This window comes from Salmo salar, chromosome 04 (genome assembly GCF_965601325.2).
Source record: "Salmo salar chromosome 04, fSalSal1, whole genome shotgun sequence".
Taxonomy (NCBI): Eukaryota; Metazoa; Chordata; class Actinopteri; order Salmoniformes; family Salmonidae; genus Salmo; species Salmo salar.
The window spans coordinates 7,483,943-7,499,377 of NC_138294.1; the positions used below are offsets into that span (position 1 = coordinate 7,483,943).

At 45.3% G+C, this 15,435-nt stretch overlaps 1 protein-coding gene across 1 annotated transcript in view; it reads left to right on the forward strand.

The window, feature by feature from the left end:
* Positions 1-6,932, forward strand: part of LOC123744179 (uncharacterized) — a 49,349-nt gene extending 42,417 nt beyond the window's left edge. Inside the window, exon 15 of the mRNA XM_082974037.1 lies at positions 235-6,932. Coding sequence (XP_082830163.1) covers positions 235-3,902 — 3,668 coding nt within the window. The 3' untranslated portion in view covers positions 3,903-6,932. The remainder of the gene's footprint in view (positions 1-234) is intronic.
* Positions 6,933-15,435: the final 8,503 nt, after the last annotated feature.

The following is a 15,435-nucleotide window of genomic DNA, read 5'->3' on the forward strand; positions in this document are numbered from 1 at the left end:
TAGTTTTTAAGTGTTTACTTGAAGAACTGAAACTGGTCATATTAGATAAAACTGTGAGAAGTATAGTGCGTATTCTCCAGTTAATTAGTGATGTATAAAGAGAGATTAATGAGATTAAATGGATGAAAGGTTCTAATTCCTGATGATCTGAGGTCAATAGATATCTGGAAAGCATTTAATTATGTAAGGTTTGTTCTGATTTCTTTCGTCACATAAAGTTTTCATTTTTTCCAGATTTTTCAGCCGAGATGATGAGTGGAATGACGCAGCAAACTGTGAGCCTGAGTGACATCAGAATCAGCCTGGCTGAAGGAACGAGGCATGAAAGAGAGGAGGGTAGAGAGGGAGAGACCAACGAAGGAGGAGGAGGGAGAGAGATGTTCTCCAGGCTCTCTAGGAAAAGATCGAAGAAGCGGCGTTCCTTCATGCAGACCGACTTCACCTCAACAGTCTCCTACCCTGGACCGGACCAAAACCAGGAGCGGAACAGGGACTGGAACCCAGATCACATTCCTGATCAGTATCCGGACCGGGCACAGAACCGGACAGAGAGTTCAGATGAAAGCCAGCAGCTGAGTCTGGACCCAGAACCCTCTGAGCAGAGCCAGAACCCATGTCCTACTGTCTCTTCTCTGAGCCACGCCGAGGGGGAGGCGTCCCAGCTCGAGTCCAAGCCTATCCTCACCAAGCCCAGCCCAGAGGGGTCCCATCGGGGACCTGGAGAGCCATGTGTGCCTGGTAACCCAAAGGGAGATCCACGGGCGCCTGATAACCCGAAGGCTAACCTCCATAGGAGCTCCAGGAGCAGGCGGCAGTCCATGGAGACGGAGCCTGACGTGATGGAGTCCAAATCGGTCACTGCCCTGGTGACGGCAGCCTCCCTCTCCATCACGGCTGTCCGCTGTAGAGTAGAACCAGACGGCAAGGAGAGCACTGATCGGAGAGGAGACGGGGAGGAGGTGGAGGGAGAGATGGAGGAGGAGGAGGGGGGCGGAGAAGCAGGACCATTCACATGTCACATGTTTCTGACTGAGATTAAGGAGGAGGAGGGGCAGAGGGGGGAGGAAACAGGGGAGGAGGGGGAGAGCGACAGAGAGGAGAGACAGCTTTCTCTCATTTCTGAAGATCCATCCTCTGTTAGGGGGTCCCAGTTTAGTAGACGACCTCTGTGTCTAACGAAAGACGAGGATCAGGTAGCTTCTTTCGTACCCCAAATAAGTATCTCCCATCCAGGTGTGTATGGGAGGGACATGGGGGGTGAACAAGGCGTGGCTGGTGGTGAGGAGAGCGTGACTCCCCTTTCTGCTCCTCCTCCCCCCACCTCTCCACTGCCACCCTTCCCAGCCCCCTCCATCCCCCACACAAAGAGGGGAGAGAGTGATAGCAAGGATGGGAATGTGGGGTCTCAACCCAAACCCTTCACACACTCAGACGGAGAGAAGGACATTAGCTGCTTGACTCAAGTCCATAGAAAACTCACTATCAGTCACCAAGACCTGACAAGCCAAGGGAAAGCAGAAACTGACAATGATGAAGCTATAGTTAGCACTAATTATGTTACTGATAACACTGATGTTGCTACGGCTAACATTGCAGCTACAGCCAACATTCATTTTGTCATGGCTAACACTGAGACTACAGTTAGCTCTGATTTTGATTTAGGCACTGCTAATCACAAAGATACAAATAGCATCAAATCTGTTCCGGCTAACACTATAGCTAATGCCGATTTTGCTACGGCTAACAGTGAAGCTAATGCTATAATGTATTCCCTTACAACTAGCAATGATTCTACAGGTAATGCTAACTTAGCTATGACTAATGCTAATTCAGCTAACACTAACTCAGCTATGGCTAACATTCCCAAAGAGTCTCCAATATCACCTACAACAGGCTTCCTCCTCCGGCCTTGCTCACCGGGCATCATCGGGCAAAGCCTCTCGGCCTCCACATTACGGGGGAAGATCCAGAACCTGCCCCTCTATTTATCTCGCTCCCAGGAAACCCTCACCCTCTCTGGGGTGGGAAGCCCCAACAGGAACCCTTCTCCGGAGACCACCAGCAACAAGACTGAGGTAATGGTCACCACCGAAACCACCAAGGACGACGATGTCACAAAATTGGTGACAGTGGAGGATTTGGAAGATTCCGGGGTGGCGTTGGCAGAGTCGGATGATTCCGAGGTTACGCTGACAGAATCGGAGGTTGGCGAGGTTGTTGTGGAGACGGCCGGGGCGGAAATCACGAGGTTGACGGTTTCGGAGGTCAAGGAGGTGGTCGAGAAGGTTGTGATGGTCTACGGATCCTCCCTTCCTCCCCCTTTAGCACCCATCTCTCTTGAGTCCAAACCAGATCATCCCAAAATGATTGTCAAGTTGCCTACCTGTCCCATTGCTACAGTGGAAACTGCCCCTCCTATGGCTCCTGCACCTATCTGTCTGGAGCTCAAACTAGTCACTGAACTACTCTCCCCAGGCCCCACTATCCACAAAATGCCCGCCCCATTAACTTCCTGTCCTTCCTCTCCCGTGCCCATACGCGTAGAGCCCAAACCAGACCATGAACCACTATCCATACGCTCCAAAATGGCCGCCTTGTCGTCTACTTATCCCCCTGCTTTAGTGGTAACCACACAGAGTCTGAATTTCTCTTCTTCTAATCCTCCCCCCATCAGAGTAGAACCCAAGCCAGAGCCTTGCCCTGAACCCCTATCAGGCCCCAAAATGTCCGCTCCATTGGTTTCCTGCCCCTCTGCTATAGTGGTGACCACACAGAGTCTGAACGGACCGGGGCTCAGCTTCCCTGGTTATAACATGAGAGGACGGCCATTTGGGAGCAACAGCTTCTGTAAACCCCCAGGTGAGGAGGCAGGCCTGCTGAACACTCTGACTACAGGCTGTGGGGTCTTCACCTCCACCTGTGAGACCCAGCCCAACCAGGCCCACATGGAATCCTATTCCCCAGCAAAGCCTGATTTTGGGTGTAGCTCGGTGCTGGCATCAGGGTGCGAGACGGTCCTGGAGGGGGTGCAGACGCCCCTGGAGGCATGCAGGTGTCCGCCACCGCTGGTTTATACCAACTGTTTCAGCGGGGGTGACAGCTTCGACGATGAGTTGACAGTATACGAGTTCTCCTGCCGGACAAGTTCTCCTCCCGCCTCCCAACCCTCTTCCTCTGCGCTGGCCCTCCCTCTCACGACCTCTCCTCCTCTCTCCTCTTTCCTGTCCTCCTCCCCTCCCTCCTCCCCCCTCCTCTCTCCCTCCTTTCCTCGCTCCATCCTGCCCCCCTCCTCCTCCATGGAGCTCACCCCTCTCCTCTCCCCACTCCTTTCCCCGTCCAACTGCTTCTTGTCCCAGTCAAGTCTCCATGATGATATCAGCCGACTACGCCACCGCCGCTTCCCACCGCCCCCCGCAGGGTTCCAGACCATCCGGAGTGACGTGGACGAGCTTCTCACCCTCCTGCAGGGGGGGAGGATGGGGGGGAAAGGGGGGAGGCACCCCAGGGAGACCTGCGCCACCCACTTCTCAGAAAACAAGCGTCTTCTCCACATGGAGGCCCGGAGGCTGATGGCCGGCTGTCAGAAGGTGGTCCGGGTGGGGCAGACCCCGGACGAGATGCTCTTCTCCCTCTCCGACAGCTTCAGGACCCTGGTGGGCATGGCCGGCATGTGCCTGTGGTTCTCCGGGTGCGACCGGTGCGACCGGAGGAATGCCGAGGCACTAGCGGGGCTGGCGGACGTGGCCAGAACGTACCGGGAGTTTGTGCTGGCAGCGGAGAGGGCGAGCGGGAGGCGGAGCTGTCATGACCTCAGCACCAAGCTTCTTGCCAAGCAGTGTACTGCCCTCACTGCTTCCGTCTTCTGCCTCACACAGCTGTTCCGCACACTCACCGCCCTCTGAACTGAACCAACGAACTCTGACCCCTATAACAACAAAGAGGTTGACCTTTCAATTCTGACCTCTAGACCCACTACACAGGGTTGCCAGCCAATCAGTCAGTCACCAGGCTGAGTGGGGAATGAATGTGTGAACTGCAACAAGTCCACGTAGTGAAAAAAAACAGTAGAAGCACAATTGAAAGGAGAGAGAGATGAGATGGATGAAACAAGACGGGTCTAATCTCCTGTGACATCATAGAGAGCCTCTGTGGCATCATAAATAAGGAACCTCTGTGACATCACAAAGCGCCTGTGTGACATCACAGAGAACGTGTGACACGCTGGAAGACATAAGAGTGATGTCATAACAGGTCCCAAATGACTGTTAAGTTTTTTTAACAGTAACCTACAGTATGCTGTGCAAGTACTGCAACCACACAACGAGGGACAAACTGGACATACGTAGCATCATCACCAAACTGCAAGAAGCCTCACGCAATGACAATCTCCGCACTCAAAGCCAACCTGCTTGCTTTGATATAGCATTTAAGTAACTATTATATTTGAAAGTCCATTATTTTTTTGTTTTCATTCATAATTTATTTATTGTCATTCATTATTTATTTGTTTTGATGTATTATTTATTTGTGATGTTATCGCTTTCATTATTGATTCTGTATGGTATTGGTGTGGGGTGTGAAAAAGAGGAATGTCGAGGGAATGGGTGTGTTTACAAAAAGGAGGATCCATGTAGGTACACACACACACTCCAGAGTTGGCTGAAAGGTACAATCATGTTGATTGTGTTATTATTTGGCTGGCTGATCAGTCAGTGGAAGGTTTTATTTGATACTTCTAATACAGATTTCTGACAACTACTAATACTCTGTTTTCCTCTCTCTCTCTCTCTCTCTCTCTCTCTCTATCTCTCCACATCTCTGAATACGTGACAGGTGGTCTGGTCACATGACCAACCCTCAGATGAGGGGGCGGGGCTCTGAATGTCAACAGTTTACAAAACCAAAAAAAGGAGGGAAATGATATCCCAAATGGCCTTTTCCCTCCATAGTGCACTACAAGGGCTTATAGGGCTCGGGTCAAAAGTAGTGCACTACGTAGGGAATAGTGCCCTTCCCTTAGAGTTGTACTATCTAGACGGACCGTATAAAGGTTCATCACTGTGTATGATATTTTATAAACCTAGTAGCTGAATGCTGATGTCTGCGTATTACTTTTTTAAATGGGGGAGTTGGGGGGGGTGACGCGGGGAGTGTACACTTTGAATTAGCACACAAACCTACCATTATGTGGTTGTAAAAAAATGGTGGCCATTTATATTTACAGGCTGTGTCCCAATGGAAGCCTATTCCCAGTATAGGGAACTACTTTTGATTGTTCCCTATAGAGCCCCATGGGCCCTTGTCAAAAGTAGTGCACTGCATAGGGAATAGTAAGCTTACTAGTTGGTAGGCAGTTGCAGTTTTTCTATCCACACTTAGTTTCTGGAAAGAGCTGTCAAACTCATTCAATCTGCATGTTCACTGTTCAGAAATTAGGATTGTTTCCAACTTGAACACTACACACATACATGTGTTACCTGATTTCATGTGTTACCTGATTTCACGTGTTACCTGATTTCATGTGTTACCTGATTTCACGTGTTACCTGATTTCACGTGTTACCTGATTTCACGTGTTACCTGATTTCATGTGTTACCTGATTTCATGTGTTACCTGATTTCATGTGTTACCTGATTTCACGTGTTACCTGATTTCACGTGTTACCTGATTTCACGTGTTACCTGATTTCATGTGTTACCTGATTTCATGTGTTACCTGATTTCACGTGTTACCTGATTTCACGTGTTACCTGATTTCATGTGTTACCTGATTTCATGTGTTACCTGATTTCACGTGTTACATGAATTCACGTGTAATCTGTTTTCATGTGTTACCTGATTTCATGTGTTACCTGATTTCACGTGTTACATGAATTCACGTGTAATCTGATTTCACGTGTAACCTGATTTCATGTGTTACCTGATTTCGTGTCATACCTGATTTCACGTGTAACCTGATTTCACGTGTAACCTGATTTCACGTGTAACCTGATTTCACGTGTAACCTGATTTCATGTGTAACCTGATTTCATGTGTTACCTGATTTCACGTGTAACCTGATTTCACGTGTAACCTGATTTCACGTGTAACCTGATTTCATGTGTTACCTGATTTCACGTGTAACCTGATTTCACGTGATACCGGATTTCACGTGTGACCTGATTTCACGTGTAACCTGATTTCACGTGTTTCCTGATTTCACATGTAGCCTGATTTCATACAGCACATTTCTATATGTTAAATGTTTAAGTAACTGTTTGTCATGGGAAAAAATATCTTATTTTACATATTCATATTTCCTGTTGGGGAAAAGTTTGCTGATCCAAAGCCAATCTAGACAAAATAGTTTCACAACTACTGTTTGTCCAGCAGGGTTGTGATGAATTCAATTTCAGTTTGCAGTTAATTCAGAAAGTAAACCAAATTCCAAATGTTCCTCATTTAAAAGCATTGACGAGAATTGGAATTACAATTGGAATTTCAGTGTAGTATATGAATTGCCTGGAATTGAAGTGGAATGGAACCCAACGTTGATGTTCACATACTGCTTCTAGTTCTATTATACTTTAATCCTAAAATGAAGGCTGAAATGTGTTTTTATGTCCTCTCTGCTATGCTTGCAATATTCCGGTTAATTTTCTAGAAATCCCAGTTGAAGGATTCCAGATTCCCTGCTTAATACATTACGATTCTGGGAATCTTTCAACCTGAGTTTTTGGAAAAACCTTGGAATTTTGGGGGAAATAAAGTTTCTGGAATTTTGCTGGAATTCCTACTTTCTGCTCATTAAGCATGCCCTACTAAACCAGAACTGCATCTTTGAAACATCAGGGAAATAACTAACTAACTGCTGTATGTGAATGACTGAATGAGTGATGTCCGCCTATGCTTTGTCATGCTGTACTCCAACCATTAAAAATACTGAACTGTTAAGACTCTCTCCTCCCTTCTTCTTCTCTGACCCTTAATGGTTACTTAGTTTCTTCTATTTTATGGTTTAGTTAGACAGTAGATGAAGAGGTTTAGTTAGACAGTAGATGAAGAGGATTAGTTAGACAGTAGATGGTGATGAAGAGGTTTAGTTAGACAGTAGATGAAGAGGATTAGTTAGACAGTAGATGGTGATGAAGAGGTTTAGTTAGACAGTAGATGAAGAGGATTAGTTAGACAGTAGATGGTGATGAAGAGGTTTAGTTAGACAGTAGATGAAGAGGTTTAGTTAGACAGTAGATGGTGATGAAGAGGTTTAGTTAGACAGTAGATGAAGAGGTTTAGTTAGACAGTAGATGAAGAGGATTAGTTAGACAGTAGATGGTGATGAAGAGGTTTAGTTAGACAGTAGATGGTGATGAAGAGGATTAGTTAGACAGTAGATGGTGATGAAGAGGTTTAGTTAGACAGTAGATGAAGAGGTTTAGTTAGACAGTAGATGGTGATGAAGAGGTTTAGTTAGACATTAGATGAAGAGGTTTAGTTAGACAGTAGATGGTGATGAAGAGGTTTAGTTAGACAGTAGATGAAGAGGTTTAGTTAGACAGTAGATGGTGATGAAGAGGTTTAGTTAGACAGTAGATGGTGATGAAGAGGTTTAGTTAGACAGTAGATGAAGAGGATTAGTTAGACAGTAGATGGTGATGAAGAGGTTTAGTTAGACAGTAGATGAAGAGGATTAGTTAGACAGTAGATGGTGATGAAGAGGTTTAGTTAGACAGTAGATGAAGAGGTTTATTTAGACAGTAGATGGTGATGAAGAGGTTTAGTTAGACAGTAGATGAAGAGGTTTATTTAGACAGTAGATGTTGATGAAGAGGTTTAGTTAGACAGTAGATGGTGATGAAGAGATTTAGTTAGACAGTAGATGGTGATGAAGAGGTTTATTTAGACAGTAGATGGTGATGAAGAGGTTTAGTTAGACAGTAGATGAAGAGGATTAGTTAGACAGTAGATGGTGATGAAGAGGTTTAGTTAGACAGTAGATGAAGAGGTTTATTTAGACAGTAGATGGTGATGAAGAGGTTTAGTTAGACAGTAGATGAAGAGGTTTATTTAGACAGTAGATGGTGATGAAGAGGTTTAGTTAGACAGTAGATGGTGATGAAGAGGATTAGTTAGACAGTAGATGAAGAGGATTAGTTAGACAGTAGATGGTGATGAAGAGGATTAGTTAGACAGTAGATGAAGAGGTTTAGTTAGACAGTAGATGAAGAGGTTTATTTAGACAGTAGATGGTGATGAAGAGGTTTAGTTAGACAGTAGATGGTGATGAAGAGGTTTAGTTAGACAGTAGATGAAGAGGTTTAGTTAGACAGTAGATGGTGATGAAGAGGTTTAGTTAGACAGTAGATGGTGATGAAGAGGTTTAGTTAGACAGTAGATGTTGATGAAGAGGTTTAGTAAGACAGTAGATGGTGATGAAGAGGTGTAGTTAGACAGTAGATGAAGAGGTTTAGTTAGACAGTAGATGGTGATGAAGAGGTTTAGTTAGACAGTAGATGAAGAGGATTAGTTAGACAGTAGATGGTGATGAAGAGGTTTAGTTAGACAGTAAATGAAGAGGTTTAGTTAGACAGTAGATGAAGAGGTTTAGTTAGACAGTAGATGAAGCTGATTAGTTAGACAGTAGATGGTGATGAAGAGGTTTAGTTAGACAGTAGATGGTGATGAAGAGGTTTCGTTAGACAGTAGATGGTGATGAAGAGGTTTAGTTAGACAGTAGATGAAGAGGTTTAGTTAGACAGTAGATGGTGATGAAGAGGTTTAGTTAGACAGTAGATGAAGAGGTTTAGTTAGACAGTAGATGGTGATGAAGAGGTTTAGTTAGACAGTAGATGAAGAGGATTAGTTAGACAGTAGATGGTGATGAAGAGGATTAGTTAGACAGTAGATGAAGAGGTTTAGTTAGACAGTAGATGAAGAGGTTTAGTTAGACAGTAGATGGTGATGAAGAGGTTTATTTAGACAGTAGATGGTGATGAAGAGGTTTATTTAGACAGTAGATGGTGATGAAGAGGTTTAGTTAGACAGTAGATGGTGATGAAGAGGTTTAGTTAGACAGTAGATGAAGAGGTTTAGTTAGACAGTAGATGGTGATGAAGAGGTTTAGTTAGACAGTAGATGAAGAGGTTTAGTTAGACAGTAGATGAAGAGGTTTAGTTAGACAGTAGATGGTGATGAAGAGGTTTAGTTAGACAGTAAATGGTGATGAAGAGGTTTAGTTAGACAGTAGATGGTGATGAAGAGGTTTAGTTAGACAGTAGATGAAGAGGATTAGTTAGACAGTAGATGAAGAGGTTTAGTTAGACAGTAGATGGTGATGAAAAGGTTTAGTTAGACAGTAGATGGTGATGAAGAGGTTTAGTTAGACAGTAGATGAAGAGGTTTAGTTAGACAGTAGATGGTGATGAAGAGGTTTAGTTAGACAGTAGATGAAGAGGTTTAGTTAGACAGTAGATGGTGATGAAGAGGATTAGTTAGACAGTAGATGGTGATGAAGAGGTTTAGTTAGACAGTAGATGGTGATGAAGAGGTTTAGTTAGACAGTAGATGGTGACGGAGAGCAAATGTATGCGAATAACTGTAACGCCCTGGCCATAGAGATTGGTTTTTGTTCTTTATTTTGGTTAGGCCAGGGTGTTACATTGGGTGGGCGTTCTATGTTCATTTTCTATGTTGTCTGTTTCATTGATTTTGGCCGTGTGGCTTCCAATCAGGCACAGCCGTTGTTGGTTGTTGCTGATTGGGAGTCACACATAAGTGCCTGTTTTTCCGTTGGGGTTTTGTGGGTAATTGTTTCTGTTTCGTTTCGCACCTGACAGGACTGTTTTGGCTGTCGGTTTTCTTGTTTTTTGTATCGTGTTCTTACGTTAATTAAATAACTATGATGAACACTAACTCCGCTGCGCCTTGGTCTACTCTCTCTCCCGACGGCCGTTACAATAATACAAACTATTTTTCTAACATCTCTGCTATGATGCCACCTATATCCATTTTTTATAGTATAAACACAGGAGCTGCGTTTTCACAAAAGATGTTTAGTACCCCATACTGACTCCACCTGTGCATGGCTTAATCTAGAGAACTGTTTAGCATTCCCATATTGACTCCTCTGCCTGGCTTAATCTAGAGAAAACGTTTAGCATTCCCATATTGACTCCTCTGCCTGGCTTAATCTATAGAAAACGGTAAGGACCACAAAACTGACTCCTCCTCTGCATGACTCAATCTAGGGAAAGCATTACAGTTTATCAATATAAAAGGTCGGAAACCTCTCTGAGTGTTTGCATTTAGTGCTGGTTTCATGGACACAGATTAAGCCTAGTCCTTGACTAAAAATCAATTTCAATAAAGATTCTGAAGGGCCAAAGGTGAGCTCTTTCCAGACTCCATTTTCAGTCAGCCCAAGTCCTATTGTAGTGGGGTTGATGTGATGTCCTATTGTAGTGGGGTTGACGTGATGTCCTATTGTAGTGGGGTTGATGTGATGTCCTATTGTAGTGGGGTTGATGGGATGTCCTATTGTAGTGGGGTTGATGTGATGTCTTATTGTAGTGGGGTTGATGTGATGTCTTATTGTAGTGGGGTTGATGTGATGTCCTATTGTAGTGGGGTTGATGTGATGTCTTATTGTAGTGGGGTTGATGTGATGTCCTATTGTAGTGGGGTTGATGTGGTGTCTTATTGTAGTGGGGTTGATGTGATGATGTGATGTCCTATTGTAGTGGGGTTGATGTGATGTCCTATAGTAGTGGGGTTGATGTGGTGTCTTATTGTAGTGGGGTTGATGTGATGTCCTATTGTAGTGGGGTTGATGTGATGTCCTATTGTAGTGGGGTTGATGTGATGTCCTATTGTAGTGGGGTTGATGTGATGTCCTATTGTAGTGGGGTTGATGTGATGTCCTATTGTAGTGGGGTTGATGTGATGTCTTATTGTAGTGGGGTTGATGTGATGTCCTATTGTAGTGGGGTTGATGTGATGTCCTACTATAGTGGGGTTGATGTGATGTCCTATTGTAGTGGGGTTGATGGGTTGATGTGATGTCCTATTGTAGTGGGGTTGATGTGATGTCCTATTGTAGTGGGGTTGATGTGATGTCCTATTGTAGTGGGGTTGATGTGGTGTCCTACTGTAGTGGGGTTGATGTGATGTCCTATTGTAGTGGGGTTGATGTGATGTCTTATTGTAGTGGGGTTGATGTGATGTCCTATTGTAGTGGGGTTGATGTGGTGTCTTATTGTAGTGGGGTTGATGGGTTGATGTGATGTCCTATTGTAGTGGGGTTGATGTGATGTCTTATTGTAGTGGGGATGATGTGGTGTCTTATTGTAGTGGGGTTGATGGGTTGATGTGATGTCCTATTGTAGTGGGGTTGATGTGATGTCTTATTGTAGTGGGGTTGATGTGATGTCCTATTGTAGTGGGGTTGATGTGGTGTCTTATTGTAGTGGGGTTGATGGGTTGATGTGATGTCCTATTGTAGTGGGGTTGATGTGATGTCTTATTGTAGTGGGGTTGATGGGTTGATGTGATGTCCGATAGTAGTGGGGTTGATGTGATGTCCTATTGTAGTGGGGTTGATGTGATGTCCTATTGTAGTGGGGTTGATGTGATGTCCTATTGTAGTGGGGTTGATGTGATGTCCTATTGTAGTGGGGTTGATGTGATGTCCTATTGTAGTGGGGTTTATGTGGTGTCCTATTGTAGTGGGGTTGATGTGAGGTACTATTGTAGTGGGGTTGATGTGATGTCTTATTGTAGTGGGGTTGATGTGATGTCCTATTGTAGTGGGGTTGATGTGATGTCCTATTGTAGTGGGGTTGATGTGAGGTACTATTGTAGTGGGGTTGATGTGATGTCCTATTGTAGTGGGGTTGATGTGATGTCCTATTGTAGTGGGGTTGATGTGATTTCTTATTGTAGTGGGGTTGATGTGATGTCCTATTGTAGTGGGGTTGATGTGGTGTCTTATTGTAGTGGGGTTGATGGGTTGATGTGATGTCCTATAGTAGTGGGGTTGATGTGATGTCCTATTGTAGTGGGGATGATGTGATGTCCTATTGTAGTGGGGTTGATGTGATGTCTTATTGTAGTGGGGATGATGTGATGTCCTATTGTAGTGGGGTTGATGTGATGTCCTATAGTAGAGGGATTGATGTGGTGTCCTATTGTAGTGGGGTTGATGTGGTGTCCTATTGTAGTGGGGTTGATGTGATGTCCTATTGTAGTGGGGTTGATGGGTTGATGTGATGTCCTATTGTGGTGGGGTTGATGTGGTGTCCTATTGTAGTGGGGTTGATGTGATGTCTTATTGTAGTGGGGTTGATGTGGTGTCCTATAGTAGTGGGGTTGATGGCTTGATGTGGTGTCCTATTGCAGTCGGGTTGATGTGATGTCCTATTGTAGTGGGGTTGATGGGATGTCCTATAGTAGTGAGGTTGATGTGATGTCCTATTATAGTGGGGTTGATGTGATGTCCTATTGTAATACGGCTGCTAGAATCCTGACTAGAACCAAAAAAATGTATCATATTACTCCAGTGCTAGCCTCCCTACACTGGCTTCCTGTTAAGGCAAGGGCTGATTTCAAGGTTTTACTGCTAACCTACAAAGCATTACATGGGCTTGCTCCTACCTATCTTTCCGATTTGGTCCTGCCGTACATATCTACACGTACGCTACGGTCACAAGACGCAGGCCTCCTAATTGTCCCTAGAATTTCTAAGCAAACGGCTGGAGGTAGGGCTTTCTCCTATAGAGCTCCATTTTTATGGAATGGTCTGCCTACCAATGTGAGAGACGCAGACTCAGTCTCAACCTTTAAGTCTTTACTGAAGACTTATCTCTTCAGTAGGTCCTATGATTAACTATAGTCTGGCCCAGGAGTGTGAAGGTGAACGGAAAGGCTGGAGCAACGAACCGCCCTTGCTGTCTCTGCCTTGCCGGTTCCCCTCTTTCCACTGGGATTCTCTGCCTCTAACCCTTTTACAGGGGCTGAGTCACTGGCTTACTGGTGTTCTTCCATGCCGTCCATGGGAGGGGTGCGTCACTTGAGTGGGTTGAGTCACTGACGTGGTCTTCCTGTCTGGGTTGGCGCCCCCCCTTGGGTTGTGCCATGGCGGAGATCGTTGTGGGCTATACTCGGCCTTGTCTTAGGACGGTAAGTTGGTGGTTGGAGACATCCCTCTAGTGGTGTGGGGGCTGTGCTTTGGCAAAGTGGGTGGGGTTATATCCTGCCTGTTTGGCCCTGTCCGGGGGTATCATCGGATGGGGCCACAGTGTCTTCTGATCCCTCCTGTCTCAGCCTCCAGTATTTATGTTGCAGTAGTTTATGTGTCGGGGGGCTAGGGTCAGTCTGTTACATCTGGAGTATTTCTCTTGTCTTATCCGGTGTCCTGTGTGAATTTAAATATGCTCTCTCTAATTCTCGCTTTCTCTCTTTCTCTCAGAGGACCTGAGCCCTAGGACCATGCCTCAGGACTACCTGGTATGATGACTCCTTGCTGTCCCCAGTCCACCTGGCCGTGCTGCTGCTCCAGTTTCAACTGTTCTGCCTGCGGCTATGGAACCCTGACCTGTTCACCGGACGTGCTTGTTGCACCCTCGACAACTACTATGATTATTATTATTTGACCATGCTGGTCATTTATGAACATTTTAACATCTTGACCATGTTCTGTTATAATATCCACCCTGCACAGCCAGAAGAGGACTGGCCACCCCTCATAGCCTGGTTCCTCTCTAGGTTTCTTCCTAGGTTTTTGGCCTTTCTAGGGAGTTTTTCCTAGCCACCGTGCTTCTTTCACATGCATTGCTTGCTGTTTGGGGTTTTAGACTGGGTTTCTGTACAGCACTTTGAGATATCAGCTGATGTACGAAGGGCTATATAAATACATTTGATTTGATTTGATTTGATGGGTTGATATGATGTCCTATTGTAGTGGGGTTGATGTGATGTCCTATTGTAGTGGGGTTGATGTGAGGTACTATTGTGGTGGGGTTGCTCTACCATACCTAACAGCTGCTATACCATACCTAACAGCTGCTCTACTATACCTAACAGCTGCTCTACCATACCTAAAATCTACTCTACTATACCTAACAGGTGCTCTACCACAGCTAACAGCTGCTCTACCATACCTAACAGCTGCTCTACCATACCTAACACCTGCTCTACCATACCTAACAGCTGAATCACTGCTCTACCATACCTAACAACTGCTCTACCATACCTAACAGCTGCTCAACCATACCTAACAGCAGAATCACTACTCTACCATACCTAACAGCTGCTCTACCATACCTTACAGCTGCTCTACCATACCTAACAGCTGCTCTACCATACCTAAAATCTACTCTACTATACCTAACAGCTGCTCAACCATACCTAAGAGCAGAATCACTACTCTACCATACCTAACAGCTGCTCTACCATACCTTACAGCTGCTCTACCATACCTAACAGCTGCTCTACCATACCTAAAATCTACTCTACTATACCTAACAGCTGCTCAACCATACCTAACAGCAGAATCACTACTCTACCATACCTAACAGCTGCTCTACCATACCTTACAGCTGCTTTACCATACCTTACAGCTGCTCTACCATACCTAACTGCTGCTCTACCATACCTAACAGCTGCTCTACTATGCCCAACTGCTGCTCTACCATACCTAACAGCTGCTCTACCATACCTAACAGCTGCTCTACCATACCTAACAGCAGAATCACTACTCCTCCATACCTAACAGCTGCTCTACCATACCTAACAGCTGAATCACTGCTCTGCCATACCTAACAGCTGCTCTACCATACCTAACAGCTGCTCTACCATAACTAACAGCTGCTCTACCATACCTAACAGCTGCTCTACCATACCTAACAGCTGCTCTACCATACCTAACAACTGAATCACTGCTCTACCATCCTAACAGCTGCTCTACTATACCTAACAGCTGCTCTACCATACCTAACAGCTGCTCTACCATACCTAACAGCTGCTCTACCATACCTAACAGCTGCTCTACCTCACCTAACAGCTGCTCTACCAAACATAACAGCTGCTCTACCATACCATATGGAGGGGCCAGTTGGATAACTCCCTCGGGCAGATAACGTCGGTAGTCCAGTTGTGAAGGCCCGATGGGGCTCCGCATCGGCAGTAAAATGGGTCCGGATAGGTGATTGTAGCCCAGGAGTGGCTGATGGAACTCTTCAGCTGGCTAGCTCCGGAATGATTGATGTTAGCTCCGGGACCGACGTTAGCCAATAGTCAGTCGGGTAGCAGGTAGCTAGCTGCAAGATCCAGGTGTAAATGTCCAGAGCCTGCGGTAGAAATCCGGGGATATGGAGAGAAAAATAGGTCTGGTATGCTCTGGTCTGAGTTGCGCTGTACAAAACTGCCGATAGCTTTTCGAGCTAAGGGATAGCTGATGACT